Source organism: Myxine glutinosa, chromosome 3 (assembly GCF_964187855.1).
Source record: "Myxine glutinosa chromosome 3, kmMyxGlut1.1, whole genome shotgun sequence".
Classification (NCBI taxonomy): domain Eukaryota; kingdom Metazoa; phylum Chordata; class Myxini; order Myxiniformes; family Myxinidae; genus Myxine; species Myxine glutinosa.
In genome coordinates this window covers 128,124,534-128,150,555 of record NC_136263.1, presented here as the reverse complement: position 1 = coordinate 128,150,555, position 26,022 = coordinate 128,124,534, and the positions used below count along the sequence as shown (strand labels likewise).

General features: G+C 41.7%; 1 protein-coding gene across 2 annotated transcripts in view; it reads right to left on the bottom strand.

Annotated features, from left to right (window-relative positions):
- The window catches only part of LOC137423216 (transmembrane protease serine 3), a 166,571-nt gene that overhangs the window by 130,378 nt on the left and 10,171 nt on the right, over positions 1 to 26,022 (bottom strand). For both annotated transcript variants that reach the window (XM_078774544.1, XM_078774543.1), the window contains exons 2-4: positions 16,592 to 16,772; positions 7,494 to 7,595; positions 6,193 to 6,318 (exon numbers count right to left, since the gene is read on the bottom strand). In XM_078774544.1, coding sequence (XP_078630670.1) covers positions 6,193 to 6,318; positions 7,494 to 7,595; positions 16,592 to 16,772 — 409 coding nt within the window. The remainder of the gene's footprint in view (positions 1 to 6,192; positions 6,319 to 7,493; positions 7,596 to 16,591; positions 16,773 to 26,022) is intronic.

The following is a 26,022-nucleotide window of genomic DNA, read 5'->3' as shown; positions in this document are numbered from 1 at the left end:
GACATTTGTCAGGATTGAAAGACATGTTCCACTTGTTTGACCAGTCTGTGATTTTGTCCAGGTCTGCAGAGAGTGAGGAGGCTGCAGGCTGCCGATCTGAGGGATGAGGAATGGAGCGGCAGAGAGTGGAGTCATCAGCAAAGAGAAAGAGAGGATTTTCCAGAGAGTCTGAGAGATCATTGATGAAGACCAGAAAAAGCACAGGGCCCAGAACACTACCTTGGGGAACTCCACCCAGAACAGGAAGGGGAGATGAGAGAAATCCATTCAGGGCCACACGTTGATTACGACCAGAGAGGAAGTCCGCAAGCCATCCGTGGAGATTTCCATGGATACCATAGGAGGAGAGTTTGGGGAGCAGAGCTGGGTGCCAGACCGTATCGAAGGCACGTGATATGTCAAGGGAGACAGCTCTGATTTCCTGTTTCGCATTGAGGACCACCATCCATTGTTGAGACAGCAGAAGCAACATGTCCAGAGTACAATGACCTGGGCTGAATCCAAATTGATGATCGGAGATCAAGCCATTGGAGAAGAGGAAGGATTTGATATCCGAAGCAATGATGGATTCCATGACTTTGCTGATAATTGGGAGCAGGCTGATTGGTCTGTAGTTGCAAGGATCTGTTTTTGCACCTTTTTGTGCAAAGCGGTAATGTTTGCTGATTTCCAAGATGCTGGCAGATGACCTTGAGCAAAAGAGAGGGTGAGAAAGATCGGCAGAGCAGGCTTTTAGGACCCGTGGGCTGATGCCGTCTGGTCCAGTTGCAGAAAAAGAGTCGAGGTTTGACAAAAACTTCTCCACCTTGTCAGGAGAGAAGGACACAGACTCCAGGAGCAGTTGGGTTCGACTGAGTAAGGTGGGAACAGAGAGAGATGGGTTTGGGACACAAGATTTTGAGGCAAACACAGAGTTGAGGCATTCGGCTTTGTCACGTGCGGTGTCAACTGTGTAGCCATTTGAGGTAAGGGAGGGGATGGATGGGGAACAAACACCAGAAACGGATTTGACAAGACACCACCAGTATTTGGAGGAAGGAGACAGGTTCATTCTTGAGAGTGAGAGTTCATTCTTGAGTGTGGAGAGATAGTGCTTCCTGGCACTCCTGAGGGTAGACACACACTTGTTCCCAGCTTGTTGGAAGGAACTGAGATTGCCTTCAGTTGGATTTGCCTTCCAAGAGGGAAAGGCAAGTTGTTTCAGGGCAACTGCCTCACCACAAGATTCAGTGTGCCATGGACGGGAGGAAGGGTAAGACAACTGAAGACGAGATGGGATAAATCTGTGCACGAGAGAGAGCAGTTTGCTTTGGAAGAATTCCCAGGAAGAATTGATGTCAGAGGCAGTAGAGATGGGAGACCAGTCCAGATGATTGATGGCTGCTGGCAGACCGTGCCAGTCGGCTTGAGTTTAATGCCAGACTCGTCGACGCTGAGGAGGCTCTCTGAGAATGGCCAGAGAGATGTGCATTTTAACAAGCACATGATCAGAAGAACCGATTGAAGCAGAAGAAGAGCAGCAGACATTTGCAGGGAAGTTTGTCATAACCAAGTCTAGAAGAGAAGATACTCCATTGACTGAGATCCAGGTCAGGAAATTGACAGATTGTGTCAGTCCCAATGAGTCGCAGAAGTCCTTTGCTGAGGTGCCTTGGCTGGTGAGAGAGGAACCCACACCCAACCTGCTGGCATGATGACAGTTGATATCGCCACATATGAGGGAGAGAGAGTTGGGATGAGTTGATAGAAGTTGGTCCATGTTGTCAGACAGCGAAATGTAAATGGAGTCATCACTGTTTGGAGGAGGGTACAGAACACATATGAACAAAAGGTGGGAGCGGAGAGGAAGCCGTAGCCAGAGGTACTCCTGGGGGTGTGGTGGACAGAGGGCAGTGCAAGGAGAGTGAGGAAGAGAGTTTTTGATAAAGATAGCAACCCCACCACCAGGACAAGGCTCAGGTCTATCATACCGGAGGAGGGCGTAACCAGGAAGATATATTAAGGAATCAGAGACATCTTGAAGGAGGAAAGTTTCTGTTAAGCAGATCAAGTCTGGATTGTCAGAAGCAACCTGAATGGAGAGATCAACCAGGTTTGAGCGAAGGCCCCGGATGTTTGAGGTCCATATCGTTAATGAGGAGAGAGGGGGAGCATCGGGTGAAGGACAGGGGAGGGGAGGGGCAGGGGCAGATGAAGGATGAGAGGGGGAGGTTGGGAGAGCAGTTGATGGTGTGTCAGAGATTACAGAAGAGTTACAAGAAAGGGAAGGGTGAGGAGGACGAAAGGTTTGATGGGTTCAGAGGAAAGTAGAAGGTTGGGGGAGGTGGAGGTATGAGATAGAAGGGAGATGAAGTGGGGAGGAGGCAGCTTTGAGGAGGAGGTGGGAGGGGGAGTTTTGAAGGGGAGGAGTTAGGGGGGAGCTTAGGAGGGGAGGGGCAAGGGGGGATATTTGGAGGGGAGGGGCAAGGGGGAGTTTAGAAAGTGGATGATTAATGAAAGACGAACATTTATAACAAATTGGGTTTATTGTGATTTTCAAGTTAGAGATCCATTTAAGAACGATAGAGGAGGCGTGGAATGAATGTGAATTTCGAGCATGTTGTGAGGAAGAATTATACGAAATTGAATATTTTTTTGAAGTGGTATGAGTTGAAGAAGAAATGGAAAAGAGCCTTTTAAATAGGAAGAAAAACAGCATGTTGTAATATACCACTGAATAAAACACTGCAGGGAAAAGTTTAAACATATTAAAACAGAACCGTGAAGAACAATCTAATATTCACAAAAATACCAACGGGGAGAGGGAGCCTAGAGGGACAACCCTTCTGGTGTTGTTTACCTGTTTTTTTTTTCTTGAATAAATAGTACCACTGTGAACCACATGACATTGATTTCCTTCAATGTAGATGATTTTGATATCATTTTTCTAATTGAATGGTTGGTGCTCCTCACAAAGATTTTTATCCGTTTATTGTTTTTGATGCAGTCCTTCGTGGAGTTGCGTTTGAACGAAGATTCACCTGGAAAAGACCGTATGCTTTCTGTATGCAACGAGGAGTTTGAGTGGCAGTTGTTATTCGACTCGGGATGCTTCTACTTGCACGAAAGCACCAAGTTCCTGCAACAAAATCCGGTTACAGAGTACATGAAAAAGGTATGTATTTGCTGTGGTTGTCCAGCAGTGTCCAGCAGCCTCCACCGGATGCTCCCAACGATCAAGTGTGGAAGAGATATTGAACATATGTCTGTGTTGAATCTAGGAGGGGCAGCCATGATACGTGAGGTGGATAGACTGAGTGGACATGTTTGCTTTGGTGTGGGTGAGGGGTGGCACCCGCACCGGAGTCGGTCTGGGCAGGAGAACTCTCATCTCACGACAAAGTGTTGCTTCAGATAAGTGAATTTCAGGGGCAGGGTGGTTGAGGATATAGTTTCAGGGCTATTGTTCCATGGAGTGTGATGATAGATAGTTGTGAATATGATGTTTTGTGGAGGAGGAGGTATGATATGAAAAGGTAAGTGAATTCTGAAGATATCTGTGGACTGTGCTTGTCCTTATTACCATCCGGTAATCAGATCCATGTCATTAGGCATTCACGACAGGTGGTGGCGATTTTTGTTTGTTCGTTGAGATGTGTTTCTGGTTTTAAGCTGTGTTTAAGATGGTTTTAAGGTTTAAGATGTGTTTTAAGCCTGGTGTTGGCTTAGCGGTTAGGGTGCCGGCTTGGGGTCCTAGGATCCTGGGTTCGAATCCCGATCGATCGCTGAATTAACGCCAGGTGGGTTGACTCAGCCTGTCATCCTTCCGAGGTCGGCAAATTGAGTACCAGCTTGCTGGGATGAATGATCATGGTGTGTACCCCGATTTAGAATAGGTACACCGTATCCCTGCACATCGTAAGAGGCGACCAAGGGTTTGCGTCAGGAAGGGCATCCGGCCATAAAAACATTGCCTCAAACAGGGAACCATGATTGTCATGGGGCCCGCAAGGCTAACCCCCGCTCTAGCGGGGAAAATGGCCTTAAAACGATCATTCATTCATTCATTTTCATTTTATTGTTTTCGATGCAATGAAGTTTTGATCTTTCTCTGAGTTTTATCAATTTCATCTCTTCTAGTTTGTTGGCTAACTCTTCTTCTAGTTTATGCTACTCTTCATCATCTTCACCCTCCTCCTCTCCCTCATTCTGCTGCTCTCCCTTGTCTTTATGCCCAACACCATCCGCCTTTTCCACTCTTTTTCCCTTCATCAGTGCCTGTGTCACCTTGTCCTTGTCTCTGAACCGTTCTTGCTACTCTTTCAGGGGGACACCATCATTCTTTCCTTTTGTTACACTCTTTCTTCGCCACGTTTGGACCGGTTATATGTCAGGGTTTGGCACTCCATCTCGTTGCACATCCAAAACTTCCTCTCGTGCCATCTCGGCCAAATTCCTTCCATCCCTGTCTTCACCTTCAAGTGAGCACTTATATCCCCTCATTCTAATCTCTCTTGCCACATGTTGCCTTGCCCTAGATGTGTTTTCTTCTGTTCTATCTCTATCTTGATATCTTCTAATTGTTGAAGTCCTTCACAAATTTATCAAGGGGGGCTATCTCCTCTCTCGTGGCCAGTTTCGTCATTTTCAGTTGGTTGGTCCCTGAACCATTCACGCTTTCCTTTACTCCCCCATGCCTCATGTATGGAATACATGTTGCATTGGAGGATTATCTCCTTCTCCTCAACACTCCAGGTTTCTAAGGCTAACCACTATAGCAGGGAAAATGGCCATAAAATGTCTGTTCTGTGTTGTGTTGTACTCCAGGTTTCTGTTTGTAGTTTTCTTCTCTGGAGTATTGTCTTTAATGGTGGTGAGACAGTTAGCACCATGTGTATGTGTGTGTGTGTGCATGTGTGTGTGTGTGTGTGCACACAAAATATGTGCAATATGTCACGCACAAGATGGGTGAACCCAACATACCACTGCACAAGATGTCATGCATAGCATGTGTACATACCATGTGTACATTTTCAGTGACAGTTTGAACATTCGAAATACAGTTTGATCCAGAAGTATGTGGTGTGGTCGTGCTGGTTGGTAGATATGGTTTATTTAAGGTAAGATGTGTATGATTTAATGTATTATCATATTATGGAGTGTGTAAGGAAAGTTATAAATATATGATAATACATTAAATCCTATTGCGAGTAAAGTTGGAATAAGTGATGTTGCATTGAAGGGTTGACTGACTGCCTGGACGCAACTCAGGTTGTGGATCTACTGATGTACCATCTATTGATGTGGATCCATGATCGAGGTTGTGGATCCGCCGTTTGGAGAGCTCCTGGGCTGAAAGGATTGAAACCTCGAGGAAGAACGGTGCCCAGCTGATGATCCATGCAGTCGGGAAACTAGTCAATTGCTTACGGGTTAAGGTTCTTGCTTTAGGTAGAGGAACTATGTTTGAGGTTTACAATTTAAATAAAGTTGAATATGGGATGTTGTGAAATTAACATCATTTACAACAATCCTTTAAATTATTTATATTTAAGTTTAGGAACAACCAATACTGTACAATTAATTAAGTCTGTGTGTGTGTGTGTGTGTGTTTGTGTGTGTGTGTGTGTGTGTGTGTGTGTGTGTGTGTGTGTGTGTGTGTGTGTGTGTGTGTGTGTGTGTGTGTGTGTGTGTGTGTTTGTGTGTGTGTGTGTGTGTGAATAAAAGAGAGATATAGAATTGTAAGGAACAGAAATGAAAAAACGAGATGTGTGTGGGATGGTAGGAACTCAGCATCTCTCATCCATGGATATTTCTCATATTTCCTGCATTGTATTTTTGTGAGTTGAATTTCCATCCAGAAACACAACACTAGTGGTTTACCATGTTGACATTACCACTTTTTTGCTTTAATGCTGAAAACGATGCTAAAAAGACTATATTACTTCCAGACTTCGCCCTAGCAAGGGCAGGTTAAAAGTGCCCTGGCTCGAAGATGTGAGTTGCTGAAAACGCACACACATGAATGTCCAAGTAAGGAATGATTCACAAAATTGCAGCACCCATCAAAGGAGATGTCTTATCGGAGATTCATACGTCCTTTTGAGGGTCCTGTATTCTGCAATGCACTGGATTTGTGAAAGATTACATCATTTACAGCATTGTACTGTTGTTTAACATTTAATGTTTTCCTCTGCTGAAGGAAAGGCATACCACATCCTAGTTCATCCAGTCCTTGTTTTTCGTCCACTCCATTGCAGTATTCCTCTGGTAGTATCTTTATACTTCCCACATATGAATTCACCACATCTGGACTGCTGGACTCGGTTCTCTGTGTAACTGCAGAGGAAGAAAAGGTGGAAAAAATCTCAGTGACATTACCTCATCATTACCTTGTGTTACATGTATTGAATAGCACAAGTTAAATAACATTCAAATAAATTTTTTTTTTTTTAAAGTATCTAATTAATTTAGTTTTAATAACAATTCTTGGGCAAAACACATTTCAAATAGGCCTCTAAAGCCAGTCGTCAAGGCATCCTCCGTCGTACAAAGTCCTTCCTTCGCACACTTGAACTCATCCACCTCCAAGGCCTTCGTGTGCAGCTTGATGGAGTGCTGGTGTCTCCTCTGGGCTGGTTTTCCCTGTCTCACACCTCGATCAGCTGATCAGCTTGACCTCATGGAAATCTAGGCCTCCAAGATCAGTGTAATCTCTGCGCTGAGGCTGAGTCCATGGGCCTATCACTTTGCCATCACAGACAAGACGTTGGTCTGTCTGTCCTCTACCGCCTCCTCTATGGTATTGCACCATCTGCTCTTTCCATGCATTGTCTCCTGCCCCCCCCCCCCAATACCACCCCTCAGGTCTCTGCAGGGCGAACAACTGTCCACCATCAACCCCCTTCTGGTGAAACTAATTAAATCTAGGATCACGGCTGACCTCCACCCATTCGGTCCTCTTTTCCACCTTCATAAAAACACATCACATCCATCCACCTTCGGTAGCAGACGTAATGATATCACAATACAACATCACAATCCATCTCCAGATTGCCATGAATACATATTTTGACATTGTTGTCATTGGTGACTGTGTGACAATAGTAACAATTGTATGAAGATATTTATTTGGAGGGAGTTTTACATTTGTAGTGTGTGTTGGTGTCGAGAAAACTGGAAACATAATTGTGGAAATGGAAAGATGTCAAAAGATGTGATGGCAATCCATAAAAGGATTGTGGTGTCATATTGTGGTATCATTCCTTCCTACCTTGTTTGGTTTTTGATTTGGAATTACATCACGACGTATTTTTTTCTGATTTGTATATATTTGTGTTGCCAATCACCGAGTCAAACTTTAGGAAAGATCACTTCCTCTTTAAACAAATAGCTTCTGTAAAACCATGTTTTCTTAAAATAATATGAAAATAAATTGACAATTGATTCAAATATTCGACAATCCACGAACACAAAATTGTAGTACTGTATTAAGAAACTGCTTTAGAACTTACAATACCACCAGACACCGATTCCCACTGCTCCTCCGAGAAGAAGCAGGATTAGAAGGTAGATGAAACGTTTTCTCCAGAGGTCTCGTTTTGATGCCCCATTTTCTGCAAACACAGCATAAGTGCAGAACTTCAATAATGGTTCATCATAAATTTTCTATCAAACGATGAAAAGACAAGAATGACCGCACTTGGTCACAACCTGTGACACAAAATATATATTTTTCATCTCCTCTGTCCATTCAACTCCATCATCCTTGTTGTTGAAGGTATTATACAATTCATCTCTGAGGGCCTTCATGGTTTGGTTCAATATAAATTACGAATCTCATGGGCAGCTGTGTCTGGTTTCAGGCAACAAGTACACCAACTCCAAACAGGAGTGGCAGGAAGGGTCATGTCATTTTCCTCTCTGTGGTATATAGATTAAAGTAGATCTAGGCTCGGGCCTCAAGAATGTCAGAGGTGTATTCGGTTAGCAAGTTTCTGCCATCCCGCTCTCTCTGTGGTAATAAACCTTTTGTTCATAAATAACTCTATATGGTAATTTGAGGTATGGGGCATTATCATTAAGCACGATGGAATTGGCTTTGAAAGTCCAGCAATGTGTTGCACAATGTTTATTGATGTGATGTTTTTGCACAAGAGCGCATGTGGTGCCATTCAAAAATTACACAACACTATTTTTTAGGGAGGCACAAGCTTCATTAAACCTTACTAATAATAACACTCGACCCAAACAAAGCCAATAGACACCTAACGCAACAAAGCCGGACAGTGCATAATCATCAATAGCCTATATAGGCCTAATGTGCCAGGCCCACAAGGAAACAAAATGGTGGCCATTGCATTTTGTCTCCGCACCATGGTGGGTAGAGTCAAGTGTCCGATGTGGGTGTGGCCCATCAACTGTCCAACCAATGGGTGCACATTTCAAAAATTGACCTACAACAAGAACCCCAAGAACAACAGTGACAACTAGAAAGAGCAATCAGATTGCAGACCATCACCAGCACGTGTTTTTCAGTGGTTTTAAAGGCTTTTGTGTTAAAACACATATGATGGCCGAACCACGTGATCAATGACGTCATCATTGTTTTTTCTGCACCAATTTATCCCGAGATGATGCTCAAGAAATCAACGTCATAATGGAGGCACCTATGAAATCAACATTAACATATGTTATTCCATATGGAGAGCTCTTCACAATGAGCCATATCTCAGAGATATAGAAGTGCCAATTTTTTCGATTTTTTCAAGATGGCGCCCATACCACGTGACGTATGATGTCATAATTATCATTAAAATTTTATAGAGGTGGAGTTGCACCTATGGTGAAAATTTCCTGTCCAACGGACCAATGTTTGCAGAGAGAATCATATTTATTCTGTGTGGACAAACAGACAGACAAATGAAAAATCACTCATAGAGCGACACTTGGAAAAACAGAAAAAAGTGGAGTCTCACTCAGTAGAGCATCCTTTTAACCTTAAAAATAGTTGGTGGTTGAATTCAGTTGGCTGATATGAAAATCCTATTCAAATTTCAAGTCAATCGGATGAAAATTGAGGCTTTTAGAAATTCGAAAAAAGCGGTTGACCTTGGGCCTATGTTGACCTTTTGGCTTATGCTGATCTCAAAAATAGTTGTTGGTTGAATTGAGTTAACTGATGTGTATATCCCATTCAAATTTCAAGTGAATCGTATGAAAATTGAGGATTTTAGAAATTTGAAATTGTTGTTGACTTTTGGCCTATGTTGCTCTTTTGGCCTATGGTGATCTCAAAAATAGTTGGTGGTTGAATTCAGTTTGCTGATATGTAAATACCATTCAAATTTCAAGTGAATCAGATGAAAATTAAGGATTTTAGAAATTTGAAATTGTTGTTGACCATTGGCCTATGCTGATCTCAAAAATTGATGGTGGTTGAATTCAGTTAGCCTATATGAAAATCGCATTCAAATTCCAAGTCAATTGGATGAAAATTGAGGATTTTAGAAATTCCAAATTGTTGTTGACCTTTGGCCTATGTTGACCTGTTTCACCTATGCTGATCTCAAAAATAGTTGGTGATTGAATTCAGTTAGCTGAAATGAAAATCCGATTCAAATTTCAAGTCAATCGGATTAAAATCGAGGATTTTAGAAATTTGAAAGAAAGTGGTTGACCTTTGGCCTATGTTGACCTTTTGGCCTGTGCTGATATCAAAAATTGTTGGTGGTTGAATTCAGTTAGGTGATATGAAAATCAAATTCAAATTCCAAGTCAATCGGATGAAAATTAAGGATTTTAGAAATTTGAAATTGTTGTTGACCTTTGGCCTATGTTGACCTGTTTCACCTATGCTGATCTCAAAAATAGTTGGTGATTGAATTCAGTTAGCTGAAATGAAAATCCGATTCAAATTTCAAGTCAATCGGATTAAAAGAGGATTTTAGAAATTTGAAAGAAAGTGGTTGACCTTTGGCCTATGTTGACCTTTTGGCCTGTGCTGATATCAAAAATTGTTGGTGGTTGAATTCAGTTAGCTGATATGAAAATCAAATTCAAATTCCAAGTCAATCGGATGAAAATTAAGGATTTTAGAAATTTGAAATTGTTGTTGACCTTTGGCCTATGTTGACCTTTTGGCCTATGCTGATCTCAAAAATAGTTGGTGGTTGAATTCAGTTATCCGATATGGAAAACCTTTTCAAATTTCAAGTCAATTGGATGAAAATTGAGGATTTTAGAAATTTGAAAAACGTGGTTGACCTTTGGCGTATGCTGACCTTTTGGCCAATGCCGATATCAAAAATAGTTGGTGGTTGAATTCAGTTATCCGATATGTAAATCCTTTTCAAATTTCAAGTCAATTGGATGAAAAGAGGATTTTAGAAATTCAAAAAAAGTGGTTGACCTTTGGCCTATGTTGACCTTGTGACCTATGTTGTTCTCAAAAATAGTTGGTGGTTGAATTCAGTTATCGGATATGTAAATCCTTTTCAAATTTCAAGTCAATCAGATTAAAATTGAGGATTTTAGAAATTTGAAAAAAAGTGGTTGACCTTTGGCCTATGTGGACCTTTTTACCTTTTGACCTCAAAATTATATAGGATTTTGTCAGACCATGAACTCTACCATTTGGTCAAGTTTCGTGTAGTTTGGTTTATAATTGTGACCTGTAGGCAAGTATAAGTGAGCGGACAGACAAACACACAAACCGGAGTGATCAACATACTTGCAAAAAAATATTTTGTTTTTTTGCCAAGTAATGAAAAATCACTCATACAGCGACACTTGGCAAAAGAGAACAAAATAGAATGGCATTCGGGAGAGCATCCTTTTGACTTCACAAATAATTGGTGGTTGAATTATGTGACCTGATATGCAAATCTTCTTTAAATTAAGTTAATAGGATGAGAATTGTCAATTTTAGAAATTTGGCTTATGTTGACCATTTGGCCTATGTTGAACCGAAAAAGTTAGTTGGTGATTGAATTCAGTTAGCGGATATGAAAATCCGATTCAAATTTAAAGTCAGTCATATGAAAATTGAGGATTTTAGAAATTTGGCCGATGTTGACCTGAAAAATAGTTAGTGGTTGGTTTCAGTAAGTTGATATGCAAATCCTATTCAGATTTCAAGTCAATCGGATGAAAATTGAGGATTTTAGAAATATGGTAAAATGGTTGACCTTGGGCCTATGTTGACCTTTTGGCCTATGCTGATCTCAAAAATAGTTGGTGGTTGAATGAAGTTCACTGATATGAAAATCCCATTCAAATTCCAAGTCAATCGGATGAAAATTGAGGATTTTAGAAATTCGAAATTGTTGTTGACCTTTGGCCTATGTTGACCTGTTTCACTTATACTGATCTCAATAATAGTTGGTGATTGAATTCAGTTAGCTGAAATGAAAATCCGATTCAAATTTCAAGTCAATCGGATTAAAATCGAGGATTTTAGAAATTTGAAAGAAAGTGGTTGACCTTTGGCCTATGTTGACCTTTTGGCCTGTGCTGATATCAAAAATTGTTGGTGGTTGAATTCAGTTAGCTGATATGAAAATCAAATTCAAATTCCAAGTCAATCGGATGAAAATTGAGGATTTTAGAAATTTGAAATTGTTGTTGACCTTTGGCCTATGTTGACCTTTTGGCCTATGCTGATCTCAAAAATAGTTGGTGGTTGAATTCAGTTATCCGATATGGAAAACCTTTTCAAATTTCAAGTCAATTGGATGAAAATTGAGGATTTTAGAAATTTGAAAAACGTGGTTGACCTTTGGCGTATGTTGACCTTTTGGCCAATGCCGATATCAAAAATAGTTGGTGGTTGAATTCAGTTATCCGATATGTAAATCCTTTTCAAATTTCAAGTCAATTGGATGAAAAGAGGATTTTAGAAATTCAAAAAAAGTGGTTGACCTTTGGCCTATGTTGACCTTGTGACCTATGTTGATCTCAAAAATAGTTGGTGGTTGAATTCAGTTATCGGATATGTAAATCTTTTTCAAATTTCAAGTCAATCAGATTAAAATTGAGGATTTTAGAAATTTGAAAAAAAGTGGTTGACCTTTGGCCTATGTGGACCTTTTTACCTTTTGACCTCAAAATTGTATAGGATTTTGTCAGAACATGAACTCTACCATTTGGTCAAGTTTCGTGTAGTTTGGTTTATAATTGTGATCTGTAGGCAAGTATAAGTGAGCGGACAGACAAACACACAAACCGGAGTGATCAACATACTTGCAAAAAAATTTGTGTTTTTTTGCCAAGTAATGAAAAATCACTCATTCAGCGACACTTGGCAAAAGAGAACAAAGTAGAATGGCATTCGGGAGAGCATCCTTTTGACTTCACAAATAATTGGTGGTTGAATTATGTGACCTGATATGCAAATCTTCTTTAAATTAAGTTAATAGGATGAGAATTGTCAATTTTAGAAATTTGGCTTATGTTGACCATTTGGCCTATGTTGAACCGAAAAAGTTAGTTGGTGATTGAATTCAGTTAGCGGATATGAAAATCCGATTCAAATTTAAAGTCAGTCATATGAAAATTGAGGATTTTAGAAATTTGGCCGATGTTGACCTGAAAAATAGTTAGTGGTTGGTTTCAGTAAGTTGATATGCAAATCCTATTCAGATTTCAAGTCAATCGGATGAAAATTGAGGATTTTAGAAATATGGAAAAATGGTTGACCTTGGGCCTATGTTGACCTTTTGGCCTATGCTGATCTCAAAAATAGTTGGTGGTTGAATTAAGTTCACTGATATGAAAATCCCATTCAAATTCCAAGTCAATCGGATGAAAATTGAGGATTTTAGAAATATCGAAAAAAGTTGTTGACCTTTGGCCTATGTTGACCTTTTGACCTCAAAAATATATGGGATTTTGTCTGACCACGAACTCTAACATTTGGTGAAGTTTCGTGAAGATCGGTTTAAAATTGTGACCTGCAGGCAAGTATAAGTGAGCGGACAGACAAACACACGAACACACACACACACACACACACACACACACACACACACACACACACACACACACACACACACACACACACACACACACACACACACACACACACACACACACATACACACACACACACACACACACACACATACACAAACACACACAAACACACACATATACACAAACAAACACACACACAAACAAACAAACACACAAACCGGAGTGATCAACATACTTCTCAAATTTCTTTTATTTCTTCCAAGTAGCAAACGGACTCAAATGCAATATCCTCTCCTCTGGCGAGGGTAACAACAACAGTTTTCCAAACCTCGGTTGTCGACATTGAAACACTTCGTGCATTGATAACCAATTGCCTCAGCAGTGTGACGAGGTATGCTGGCCAACACATCTATTGAAATGGATCATCGATGTGATGTGTGCCACTAAAAGGTGCATGGGTTGAGGTGTACAGAGGAACACAAACTTCATGAATTACGTGATTAAATGCAAAAAAACCGCATCATTGTATATCTTTTGGTTTGGTTGTAATAAATTTTTATACCCGGACCAAGACTTTGTAGACAGCCTGGATTTCATTCCTAAGCTTAAAAATATCCACATATAATCCATGGTACGTTTGCTCAATCGAATTATTTGAATAAATAAAGAAGTTGTTCAACTCGTTTTACTGTCTTCTTTACTTTAGTGCCACGTAGGCCGAGATACAACAACTCAGGACATTCCTTGTTGAACCTCCTATGTTTGAACTCTTTCAACCAATGCAAGAATAAAAGGCTTCCTCTTTTTTCCTTTTTTATATCGTGGTATTTTTACCGTGGCTCATGATCCTATAATTGAGCAGCAGTCAGGATTATATGAGGTCCACTCGTTTACCACATGGGATCGTGGAAGAATCGGGAAAATGCAATACTTGGCTGCACAAGGGCTGAAAGGATGCACAATCTTTCTGTACTCAAACTTGCAGCACGAAACCATTCAACAAGCAGCAGATGTAGATATGTCCAGCTTCTGCGATTTTGCTGTGAACTCGAGGTTGATGATGTGGAAGGAGAAAATAATGACCTCACCAACATTGACGAGAACGACCAACCCGGATCACTGATCTGCTTGGACCGTTCTTCACATTTCTTTGAGGTGATGCCAGAAACTTGTATAATTTTCTCAAATCCCTTGCCCCTAATCCAAGAAGCAGCTCCCACCTCATTCCACCACCAATGATGCCTTGGGAAGCTTTTGAAGCTTTCAAGCAATTGCATACACCAATTATATTTGTCAAATGGGAAGGAATGGAAAAAGATAATGACCACCAAGACCACGAGTCAGACAGATAAGACACGGGGACAAAGACACCAAGTTTGCACACAGAGACAACGCCAACAAAGCTGCTATCATCAATTATAATTGATGTTCACATGGGCAGGGCTTCAATTGGGAGGCCCAAATGAAAAGGCAAAATATCAGAAATTGAAGGCTTGTTATGGTTGATTGAATGAATTAATGATCATTAAATGAATGAATGAATGAATGATGAATGAATGTAATGAATAATGCCATGCGTCGCGTTGGCAGCAGCGACAATATAAAAATCTTTGGCAAGAACTTCAAAGAGAGAAAAGGAACTTTTAGAGAGAAAAGGAACTTTTAGAGAGAAAAGGAACTTTTATCAGCAATGTCGTCCATCCTGAAGTTCTAAGCTGAAGAACAGGTACAAAATCATTCCATTTTTTTCCTAAAGAAAAGCGTACAGTTGATATCACGATTTGAAACACGATGGAATAATATTTACCGATATGAACAGTGATGTGGCTTTTATTGAAATTCTAAAAATACTGTTTAGATTTTGATGAATTGCGTGTGAAATGATTTAAAGGATGTTTATGTAAATTATTTAAATAATCATTTGCGCCTCCCAATTGAAGCCCCGCCCTTAGGGCGGCTACCATTGCTCGTAATATATAATAGCGATACAACAATTTTTACCGCTTTGCTTTGAGGAACGGGAATGAAGTGGGAGGAGCGTGTTAATATGTCTGGTTGAAGGCTTTAGGTGGTGAGGGGGATTGAAGCCGCCATGTTGGTGCTCACCGTCACTGCGATGCGAAGCGAAAGACGCCTCAGAGCTGTCACATTCACAATCGCTATGTAGTATGTACTCCCGATATGTGTTTTCTTCATTGTAAAAACTACCAAGTCAACAGTTAAAAGGATTTTGAGCCGATAGGTGTTACGGCCTTGGCAAGATCGATGGAGACAGCGATCTGTTAGCTTATACAACGCCCAAATAGCTATGTGGAATTCTCTCATGTGGAGATTAAACCCACGTCGTTTGAAATTTGGCCGAGGTCATTATTTACTTTTAATGATGTTTATATACGAATCAAAAAGAAGATAATTGGTTTTGGGTCGTCCTTTCCGCATATCTCGTGGGATTGTGAGTTTGAGAGACGACCGTGATGGCGGGGAGGGGGTTGGCATTCTCTCAAGCAGGGATTCAACCTATGTCCTTATAAAAGGTCTTTGTCCGGGGTCATTATTTTTAACTGTATGTTTTCATTAGTCAGGTTGCAATCGGTGCAGCCGTTTTTGCGGTACCTGGGAAAATAACATTATGTGGGAGTCCAAACCTGAAAATGCTGGAGACCAAAGCTGAAATTGGAAAAACAATATAGCCTATTTTCCTCCAGGGGGTCCCAGGATTACCCACCCAAAATATTATTGCGATCGGTTCAGCCGTTTTTGCGGTACCTGGGAATGGATGGATGGACAGACGGACAGACATTTGGTGAATTATAATAAGATAGAGGGTGTGTGGCTGTAGCTATGTCAGCAATATTCATTCGTCAAATGGTCACGGTACTAACCAATCGGGTGTGAACGCGTTTCACAGTATCGTCATTCATGTCTCATGTTATTGCGTTTATTCACGTCAATAAACACTGGTCCATCTTGATGGTGCAGCAAATACAACGCGTTCCTCACCTCATGTGACCTCACCTTTCACAGTGGTGATTTCACTACGTTTACTTAATTCCTGGGACACTAAGCAGCTACGCGGAGGGTGGGTGTGCCCACTGGCATTGATAAAAATGCAAAATGTAAAGTTGAAGAAATATCAAGCACACCACAACGCCAAACTCCGAAGCTCACAACACCACACACCAAGGCTTGATGTTCATTATACATACAATTTTCCAAAGACTCTTGGTAAGATGTAATTTGTCAAAAAAAATAATTCAGTCATATTTCATTCATTATACTCAGGTGATCTTTACAAATTCAACTCATCATCAAATAATCACAAATATTTGTTTCTCTGTTGCTTTAAATATTCCAATGTATCAAACCTTTTTCACCTGTTCTTTCTTTATAGCAGAATTTTTTTTTCCCAAAACTCAATAGTGTAAGCCTTAAGTTATAGTCCATTGATATATTTCAAAAACTCTATAAATGGCCTAAAGTGTAGTCACTGAAAGGCTCAAAATCTGCTTAGTAGTCTTACCAATCCAACTACATTGCATGGATTCTGATTCTGATCGTGTCTGATCGTGTCTGAATATAAAGGAACATAAATTATTTTATGTTCCTTTATATTCGGAAGTTAACTGATGTTACTCACTTGCAGGTGGTTGGACTACTGGAGGTTGTTGGAAATTTAGTGGGTAGTGGAGTGCATTGTTTGCAGGGGGATATAGCATGGGCTGGCCAGGCATGTTTGGTGGATAAGGTGGAGCAGTTGGATATCCATGAACAGGGTAGCCCTGAGGTTGAACAGGCACTGGGAAAACAGAGGAGATTCCCTATAAAAAAAAAGGAGTAGAGCATTAGTGTTAATCACCTTTTCCTTTTTTTACATTTCTCTAAGGCTCATGATGGATCGTTCACTTAAATGAAACGATGAAAACATTTCACGATTGAAATTTTAACAAGAACAGCACTAGGTAGATCACATATTTCTGCCACACTGAACAGTCTATATTTTGTATCCCACCGATAGGCAGGATCTGCATCCGGAGCTCAACAAAAATCGAATCGGCTTGTTCTTGTCACCAACCCAACTTATCCACCACTTTTTATCATAATCATAACCGTCCATAATGTTTTGCAGTGATGCAGCTGAAGCCGCTGATGCAGTGCCCCCGTTGCCAGTAAGCTGGTACTCATTTTTCCAACGTCAGAAGAATGATAAGCTGAGTCAACGCATCTGGTGTTATTTCAACGCCAGGACAGGAGCTCAAATTCAAGAGCCAAAGATCTTAAGCCAGCCACCTTAACCATTAAACCAACACCAGGCTTGAGGACAGAGTGAGGGGAGGGAGGGGGACAGAGTGAAGGGAGGAAGGAGACAAAAAGGAAAAGACAGCATTGATGATTGAGATATCAGTACCCAGCGATTTTGGCCTAAACAATGCAGAATTCAAGAAAATGACCAAATACCAGGATCTCAAAAATGAGGTAAAGAGATATTGGAAGCTGAAGAGCATCAAAATTGTACCAGTGATACTTGGAGGAACAGGAATGATAAAGAAGAGCCTCACTGAGATTTAAAAACCCACCCCAGAATATTACCACAAATTAACTACAACTGGAGGCATTCTGGGGTTCGGTGACGATCCTGAAAAAGCCCTTGGTACAAAACTCTGAAAAAGTTGAACAGCTAGGTCCATGAACCTGATCCCTTCCCAAAGTGGAGATGGATCCTTTGGGTCCTGGGAGGACTCTGTTCCACTTCCTGAAACCCTCAAATGGAGATAACAACCAACGGCACACACACATACGGAATGCCTTGAGTGGTGCAACAGAGGCCGCATTCATGACTCTCGATGGGGTGAGTGTGTTGGAGAGTATTAAAAAAAAAAAACTACGAACAAAGGGTCACAGGCCCCCAACAGAGAAAGCTCTGTGAGGTCTGTGCGGACACACCAGGCAGCCGGAGTGTGTCCTGCTACGATAGACGGCTGCACTTTCCCCAAAAAGAGGTGCAAAGCTTCCCTGAGGAAGAGACCCTTGAAGAGACCCTTGCCCAAGAAGATTCCTGCTTCAAAGCACGAAGCTACAATGGTGCTGCCTGTCTCATAGGAAAGATCTAAGCAATACAGTAATAACAAAAATAATGAAAGCTGGAATGCTGTTAGATGGAGGGGGAGGGGGATGGGAGGTACTCTGCATCTGAAGCGAGAGGAATGGGCGGTGAAAGAGACTGATTCATGGCTACAAAACAAACATATACAAATGATAATTCAGAAGGACGAAGAGGTACAGAGGGACAGAGGAGAGGCAGAGTGGGAGGATGATGAGGCACAACGTGATCTGGAAGAGGAGCTGGCTAATAAGATAGGGGAGGTGTGATTGCTACCAGCTGAGAAAAGACCAGGACTAATTCGACTACATAATAATAATAAACGCACCAAAGCACTAATCAGCAGAACAAACAAATCTTTAAAAAAAAAATACCAAAAACAGCCATACTGAAAGAAATAAACACAATGAATTTTGCAGTCGCACTATTCATTCAAGAAAAGGTAACAATGAAACACCACAAGAACAGTACAGGTTCCACAAATAAAAACCAAGCACCACCATGGAAGCAACAACTCAAGAGACAGAGGGAGATGCTCAGAAAGGAGACAAATACAGCAATTCCAAAGAGGAAATCAAAGCCCAAAACTAAAGAGGAGAATCCAGAAAATAAAATACAAATATAAAATTGAAGACAATGACCTAAAGGTAATGGTTGCTGAAAGTAAACTGAAAATCGAAATAATAGCAACAACAACAAAAAAAAACTACAACAAGGATAACATGAGGAGAAAACAAGGCCAGATGTTTGTAAACAACAGGAAAAGATTCTACCCTGAACTAGGAAAACGGAAGCAGAATGTGTCATCCCCTCCTGAAAAAGATGAAGTGGAACGATTCTGGAAAGGGATTTATGAAGATCGAAAAGAACACAATAAGGAGGCAGATTGGATCTGAAACCTGGAAGAGAAAAAGCAACATCTTGAGGAAATGCACCCAGTAATAATTGATGCAGAATAAATAAGACAACTGACAAAGATGGCAAACGTCAAAAGCCCTGGCCCAGATGGGATCCCAAAATTCTGGATAAAGCAATTTGATGCTCTCCACATTCACTACACTCAAGCATTCAATGAATTTATCCAAGGGGATCAGGAAATGGATGAATGGCTCACAGAAGGTAACATGTTCATCATTCCGAAATCTTAAGAGACCCAACTACCCCACAAATACCGGCCAATAACCTGTCTACCAACAACATATAAACGTTTTCCAGGAATCATCACAGAAACAATGCACCACCACCTACCACAGCAAGGAGGCCGTAGGGTAGAACAGAAGGGATGCAAGCGAGGATGTTACAGTACCATAAAAATTGCAATACGAGAAGAACCAAATTGTCCACAGCATAAATAGACTATAAAAAAAGCTTTTGCGTGTCCCACATTCATGGATGATAAAGTGCATGCAAATGTAAAAGATAAAAACCCCAAAATAATCAAGCTGATTGACTAAACCATGGATCTATGGAATACAACACTAATCCTGCCGCATTCAGAAGGAAAGCTTGAAAGACAAAGAGTAAAGATACGATGCGGGATCTTCCAAGGAGACGGCCTTTCTCCTCTCCTGTTTTGCCTGGCCCTGGACCCACGAAGTAACCTCATTAATATGCAAGGACACGGATACACCCTAACAATGTTAGGCTAACATCCAATGAAAGAATGTCCAAAGAAACAAGAAAGGTAACACATCTACTGTATATGGATGATTTAACTCTTTGCACCGAATAACGAAAAATTGGCAGAACTAAAATTAGTGAAACGGTTCTACGACGACATCCAAATTGAACTTGGCCTAGATAAGTATGCCAAGTGCACAATCGTGCAAGGTAGACCAACAAAAATGGACAACATACAAATCAACCTAGATACAACAATACAGGAGCTAGACAATGAGGCATCTTACAAATACCTTGGAGTAGGAGAGGGCCACCAAATTTGTCATAAAAATGCACAAAACAATTACCAAAGAATACCTGTGTAGAACTAGGCTGATCCTGAAAACATCTCTTACCCCAAGAAATAAAATCAAAGCCATAAACCGATTAGCAGTATCATTGTTCCAGTACATAAGCGAAGTTCCAGTACACCAATTTTCAATATGTTCCAGTACACATATTGTTCCAGTTCCAGTACATTATCCCTGGTGTTGGGCTAGCGGCTAGGGTGCCGGCTTAGGATCCTAGGATCCTGGGTTCGAATCCCGGTCGATTGCTGAATTAACGCCAGGGGGGTTGACTCAGCCTGTCATCCCTCCGAGGTCGGCTAATTGAGTACCAGTTCACTGGTAATTCCCTGTTTGTCGTTAAAGGTGGCAAAAAGGGTTGGCGTCAGGAAGGGCATCCGGTCGTAAAACATTGCTTCAAAAAGGGGACCGAAAAACAACAACAACCACGGTTCCCGAAAAAGGCCAACCCCCGCTTTGCGGGGAAAATGGCCTCTAAAGGTGGTTTTTAAATTTATTTATTTATTGTTCCAGTACAGCTGCGGAATAGTAAACTGGCCACAAGTGGATATCAAAAAACTAGATATAACAAGCGTTACGCCTAGGACCTAGGTCTCCCGTCGGTGAAGTGATGCGAGTTGACAAAGTGGAAGACGCAAGGCGGCCATATTGGATTTTGACGTGGCGACCCAATTTTCAATAGCTTTCTCCCTTATACGTAGATACACCCACACACCAGATTAGAAGTTGGTACCTCGCTTATTTTTCAAGATATTCTGCTCACAAGGTTCAGACATACATGGCGGCGGCCATCTTGTATTTTGACGTGGCGACCCAATTTTCAATAGGTTTCTTCCTTATGCCTAGATACACCCACACACCAGATCAGAAGTTGGTACTTCGCTTATTTTTCAAGATATTTCGCTCACAAGGTTCAGGCATATATATGGTAGCGGCCATCGTGGATTTTGACGTGGCGACCCATTTTTCAATAGCGTTCTTCCTTATTCCGAGATACACCCACACACCAAATTAGAAGTTGGTACTTCGCTTATTTTTCAAGATATTCATCTCACAAGGTTCAGACATATATATGGTGGCGGCCATATTGGATTTTGACGTGGCGACCCAATTTTCAATAGCGTTCTTCCTTATGCCGAGATACACCCACACACCACATTAGAGGTTGGTACTTCGCTTATTTTTCAAGATATTCATCTCACAAGATTCAGACATACATGGCGGCGGCCATCTTGGATTTTGACGTGGCGACATAATTTTCAATAGGGTTCTTCCTTATGCGGAGATACAACTACACGCCAAATTATAAGTTGGTACTTCGCTTATTTTTCAAGATATTCATCTCACAAGGTTCAGACATACATGGCGGCGGCCATCTTGGATTTTGACGTGGCGACCCAATTTTAAACAGCGTTCTTGCTTGTGCCTAGATACACCCACACACCAGATTAGAAGTTGGTACTTCGCTTATTTTTCAAGATATTTCGCTCACAAGGTTCAGACATATATATGATGGCGGCCATCTTGGATTATGACGTGGCGACCCAATTTTCAATAGCGTTCTTCCTTATGCCGAGATACACCCACACACCAAATTAGAGGTTGGTACTTCGCTTATTTTTCAAGATATTCATCTCACAAGGTTCAGACATACATGGCGGCGGCCATCTTGGATTTTGACGTGGCGACCCAATTTTCAATAGTGTTCTTCCTTATGCCTAGATACAGCCACACACCAGATTAGAAGTTGGTACTTCGCTTATTTTTCAAGATATTCAGCTCACAAGGTTCAGACATACATGGCATCAGACATACATGGCGGCGGCCATCTAGGATTTTGACGTGGGTAGCACCCACACACCAAATTCGAATGCGGTCCTTCGCTTATGCACGCATGCATGCACGCCCACACGCACGCACGCATGGACGGACGGATGGACGGACACACGGACGGAGGAGAAAACCATAGTCCCCCTTTCGCTCCGCGGTGCGACGGGGGACAAAAACAACGAAACTCCTCGTCATCCACAAAATGTTCGACACAAATCAATGCATCCCAAGAATGTACCTGCCGAGGAAAGAAGGAGGTGGCGGCCTGATGGAACTCAATCAAGTGCACAGAGCCCCGACTGTAGGATTAGCAGAGTACGTGAAAAGCTCAACAAACTACCAAATATAATTTGTGTAAAGCATGAACACAACAAGACAAAAAAGGCATCTCTCACTCACCTTGCACAAAACTTCCAAAAACAAGTGCAATTATAAAATGTCACACACCAAACCAAAACAGCAACGAATACAGCCCCAGCGATTGCAAAAAAGACAAAAGAAAAACACAAGATGCAATACCAGCAGATATATAGTGACAACTAGGAGAAATACAAAAGGGCAGGGAAATATAAAAAAAGAGTTGGACAGATTGGGGATAGACAAAGAAGGATCACTGGAATGGCTAAGAAGAGGTCATTTCAACTGGGATGGAGAACTAATCATTATTAATGCCCAAGACCAAGGACACTACAACAATGGCTTTAAAAAGATGGCAGGACTGAGTCACTCGGACAAGTGTAGGTTCTGCAAGGTAGAAACAAAAAGCACGAGTCATCTCCTATTGGGATGTAAAAAAAACTCATGTCAGAACAGCTGTATACCCAAAGGCACAACAAGGTATATAGAGTAATCTACTGGCATATCTGCAGAAATTTAAATAACCCAGTTCCACAAAACTCATGGAAACATGAACCTGCCATCAAAGCCAAATGCTTCAACTCTGTGTTTGCCTCAAAATATTGTGTCCCAAACCCATCTCTCTCTGTTCCCACCTTACCCAGTCGAACCCAACTGCTCCTGGACTCTGTGTCCTTCTCTCCTGACAAGGTGGAGAAGTTTTTGTCAAACCGCGACTCTGATTCTGCAACTGGACCAGACGGCATCAGCCCACGGGTCCTAAAATCCTGCTGTTCCGCTCTATCTCACTCTCTCTGTTCTTTTCACCCTCTTTTTTGCTCAAGGTCATCTGCCAGCATCTTGGAAATCAGCAAACATTACCGCTTTACACAAAAAAGGTGCAAAAACAGATCCTTGCAACTACAGACCAATCAGCCTGCTCCCAATTATCAGCAAAGTCATGGAATCCATCATTGCTTCGGATATCAAATCCTTCCTCTTCTCCAATGGCTTGATCTCTGATCATCAATTTGGTTTCAGACCAGGTCACTCTACTCTGGACATGCTGCTTCTGCTGTCTCAACAATGGATGGAGGTCCTCAATGCCAAACAGGAAATTAGAGCTGTCTCCCTTGACATATCACGTGCCTTCGATACGGTCTGGCACCCAGCTCTGCCCACCAAACGCTCCTCCTATGGTATCCATGGAAATCTCCACGCTTGGCTTGCGGACTTCCTCTCGAGTCATAGGCAACGTGTGGGCCCTGAATGGATTTCTCTCATCTCCCCTTCCTGTTCAAGCTGGAGTTCCCCAAGGTAGTGTTCTGGGCCATGTGCTTTTTCTGGTCTTTATCAATGATCTCTCCGACTCTCTGGAAAATCCTCTCTATCTCTTTGCTGATGACTCCACTCTCTGCCGCTCCATTCCTCATCCCTCAGATAGGCAGTCTGCAGCCTCCTCACTCTCTGCAGACCTGGACAAAATCACAGACTGGTCAAACAAGTGGAACATGTCTGTTAATCCTGACAAATCTCACACTCTTACTATGTTACTCCGAAAAGACCGACTGGAAAACCCTCCCATCTACTTTCTCAACAATCCTCTCCAAGAAGTTCTGTCGCTCAAGCTTTTGGGTCTCACTATCTGCCATGATCTTTCTTGGGAAAACCACATTTCCAAGCTGGCCACCAAAGCCAGTCGCCGACTGGGCATTCTCCATCGTGCGAAGTCCTTCCTTGGCACACCTGAGCTCCTCACCACACACAAAGCTTTCATCCGCAGCTCAATGGAATACTATTCCCCCCTCTGGGCCGGTGCTCCTGCCTCACACCAAGCTCGGCCTCACGCTGTTGAAACCAAAGCTTTCAGAATCATTGGAATCTCCTGCGATGAAGCTAACTCCGAGGGCCTTTCACTTATTCACCGCAGGCAGGTTGGTGGGCTTTCTGTCTTCAACCGGCTCCTCTCCGGCCTGGCTCCCCCAGCTCTCCCTGTGCTCTGTCCCCCCATATTCCTACAGGTCGCACAAGATCTGCCAGCAACCCTCTTATGGTTAAACTGCCAAAATCTAGGCTCTCTGCTCACCATCACTCTTTCATTCCTCTTTTCTCCCACCTCTGGAACAAACTCCCCCACTCCCTTCAATCCCACTCCTCCCTCCAGGTCTGTAAAACAGCTGTTCACCATCATCTCTTATCTTCCCCCATCCAAAACCTTGATCTTTTCTACCCCCGCTAATTCACCTCAGATGCACTTTTTTGAAATTCCAACTTCTTTCCTGGAAGTCCTTGCAGTGTCCATATGTTTTATACCTCTCCCACCTCCCCCCAAGCCCTCTCCCTCCCACATTTCTCTCGATGTCCCTGCTCTCAAATGTTGTGTTTGTGTCCTTCCCCCTCTCTCCCCCATCTTGTCTACCGCTCACCTTATTTTGTGTTTTATGTATCGGTTTAACTTTTTGTGTGATTAATGTTAGCTCTTTCACGAGCCTCGATCTTGTGAACAAAAAAAAAGAAGAAAAAAAAAAGAAGCAACAATTGAAAACAAGGACATAATGCTCATGTATGACTTGATGATCCCATCCAGCCTGAACAGAGAAAACAAAGCATTGTGATGAGACATAGTACTCAGATACAAAAAGGAAAAGACAGAATTGCTGATTAAGATATCAGTACCTAGCGAGTTTGGCCTAAATAATACAGAAATCAAGAAAACAACCAAATACCTTCAGACCTTAAAAATGAAGTGAAAAGATCCTGGAAGCTGAAGAGTGCTGGAATTGCACCAGTGATAATTGGGGCAATGGGAATGATAAAGAAGAACCTAACCTAGAGATCTTAAAAAACATCCCTGGGAACATTAGCACAAACGAACTTCATTTGGGGTGAGGGAAAGGGAGGGAGGACCCTCCTTACGCTGTTCACTCACACGGAACTCACTTCCCCCCTTACACCGTTCACTCACACGGAACTCAGCCCTCCATATATTGGACATGCCAAATGCTTTTTGACTTCAAGTCATGATGCAAAGGTCCTTTTTGGCATGGAAGTTCCTTAGGGCCATAGGAACAAAATTATCCAGACACAAGTTGTATCTTAAGATCAAAGATGGCTGCCATCGGCCATCTTGGAAAACATGGCCGACCCATAGCCCAGGAAGCATTTGTCATAGAAACTATTATGATACATGTAATGTTTCCCAGCTAATTTGAGGTCACCTAAATCATTTCTGGCATCACTTCTGCATTGTGGATGCATTTAAAGGTAAAGCCAGGTAAATTAAACATAAATTCGACCTTTTAATAAAATTAATGACAACAGGCTTTGGGGGTATTTTGATAACATTTTATTTATGAGAAAGGAAATTATACTTTCTCACTCTGATTTTTGCTGCAAATGACCCATTACATACGTTACTATGTTTCAGATTCAAAGTGACTAATCCAAAATGAATACTGGCAACTGTAAAACCACGCCTGCGAGCATGGACACTCGTGACTGGAACTTATGTTACATATGTCAATCAGACGAAATAAATAAACCAACGATGGATCCCTCATCATCTGTGAAATTGAGAAACAACCCAGAAAGACTTTCAGCCACTTACAAAGAAGTTGTGGGCAATATCCAGGAACTTTAGGAATTAGGTGAACTGCCTGACTTTGTAGTCGTAGATAACATGGTGGTGGAGGTGGTGGTGGTGGTGGTAGTACTCAGAATATAGTGCAGCTGATGATGTTTAATCAAGTAGTGTGGCACAAATCTTGCAGGAATGCTGTCGACAATCAAAAAGTGGAGAGAGCGAGAAATAAGAATCAAGGACAAGAGTCAGTTAGC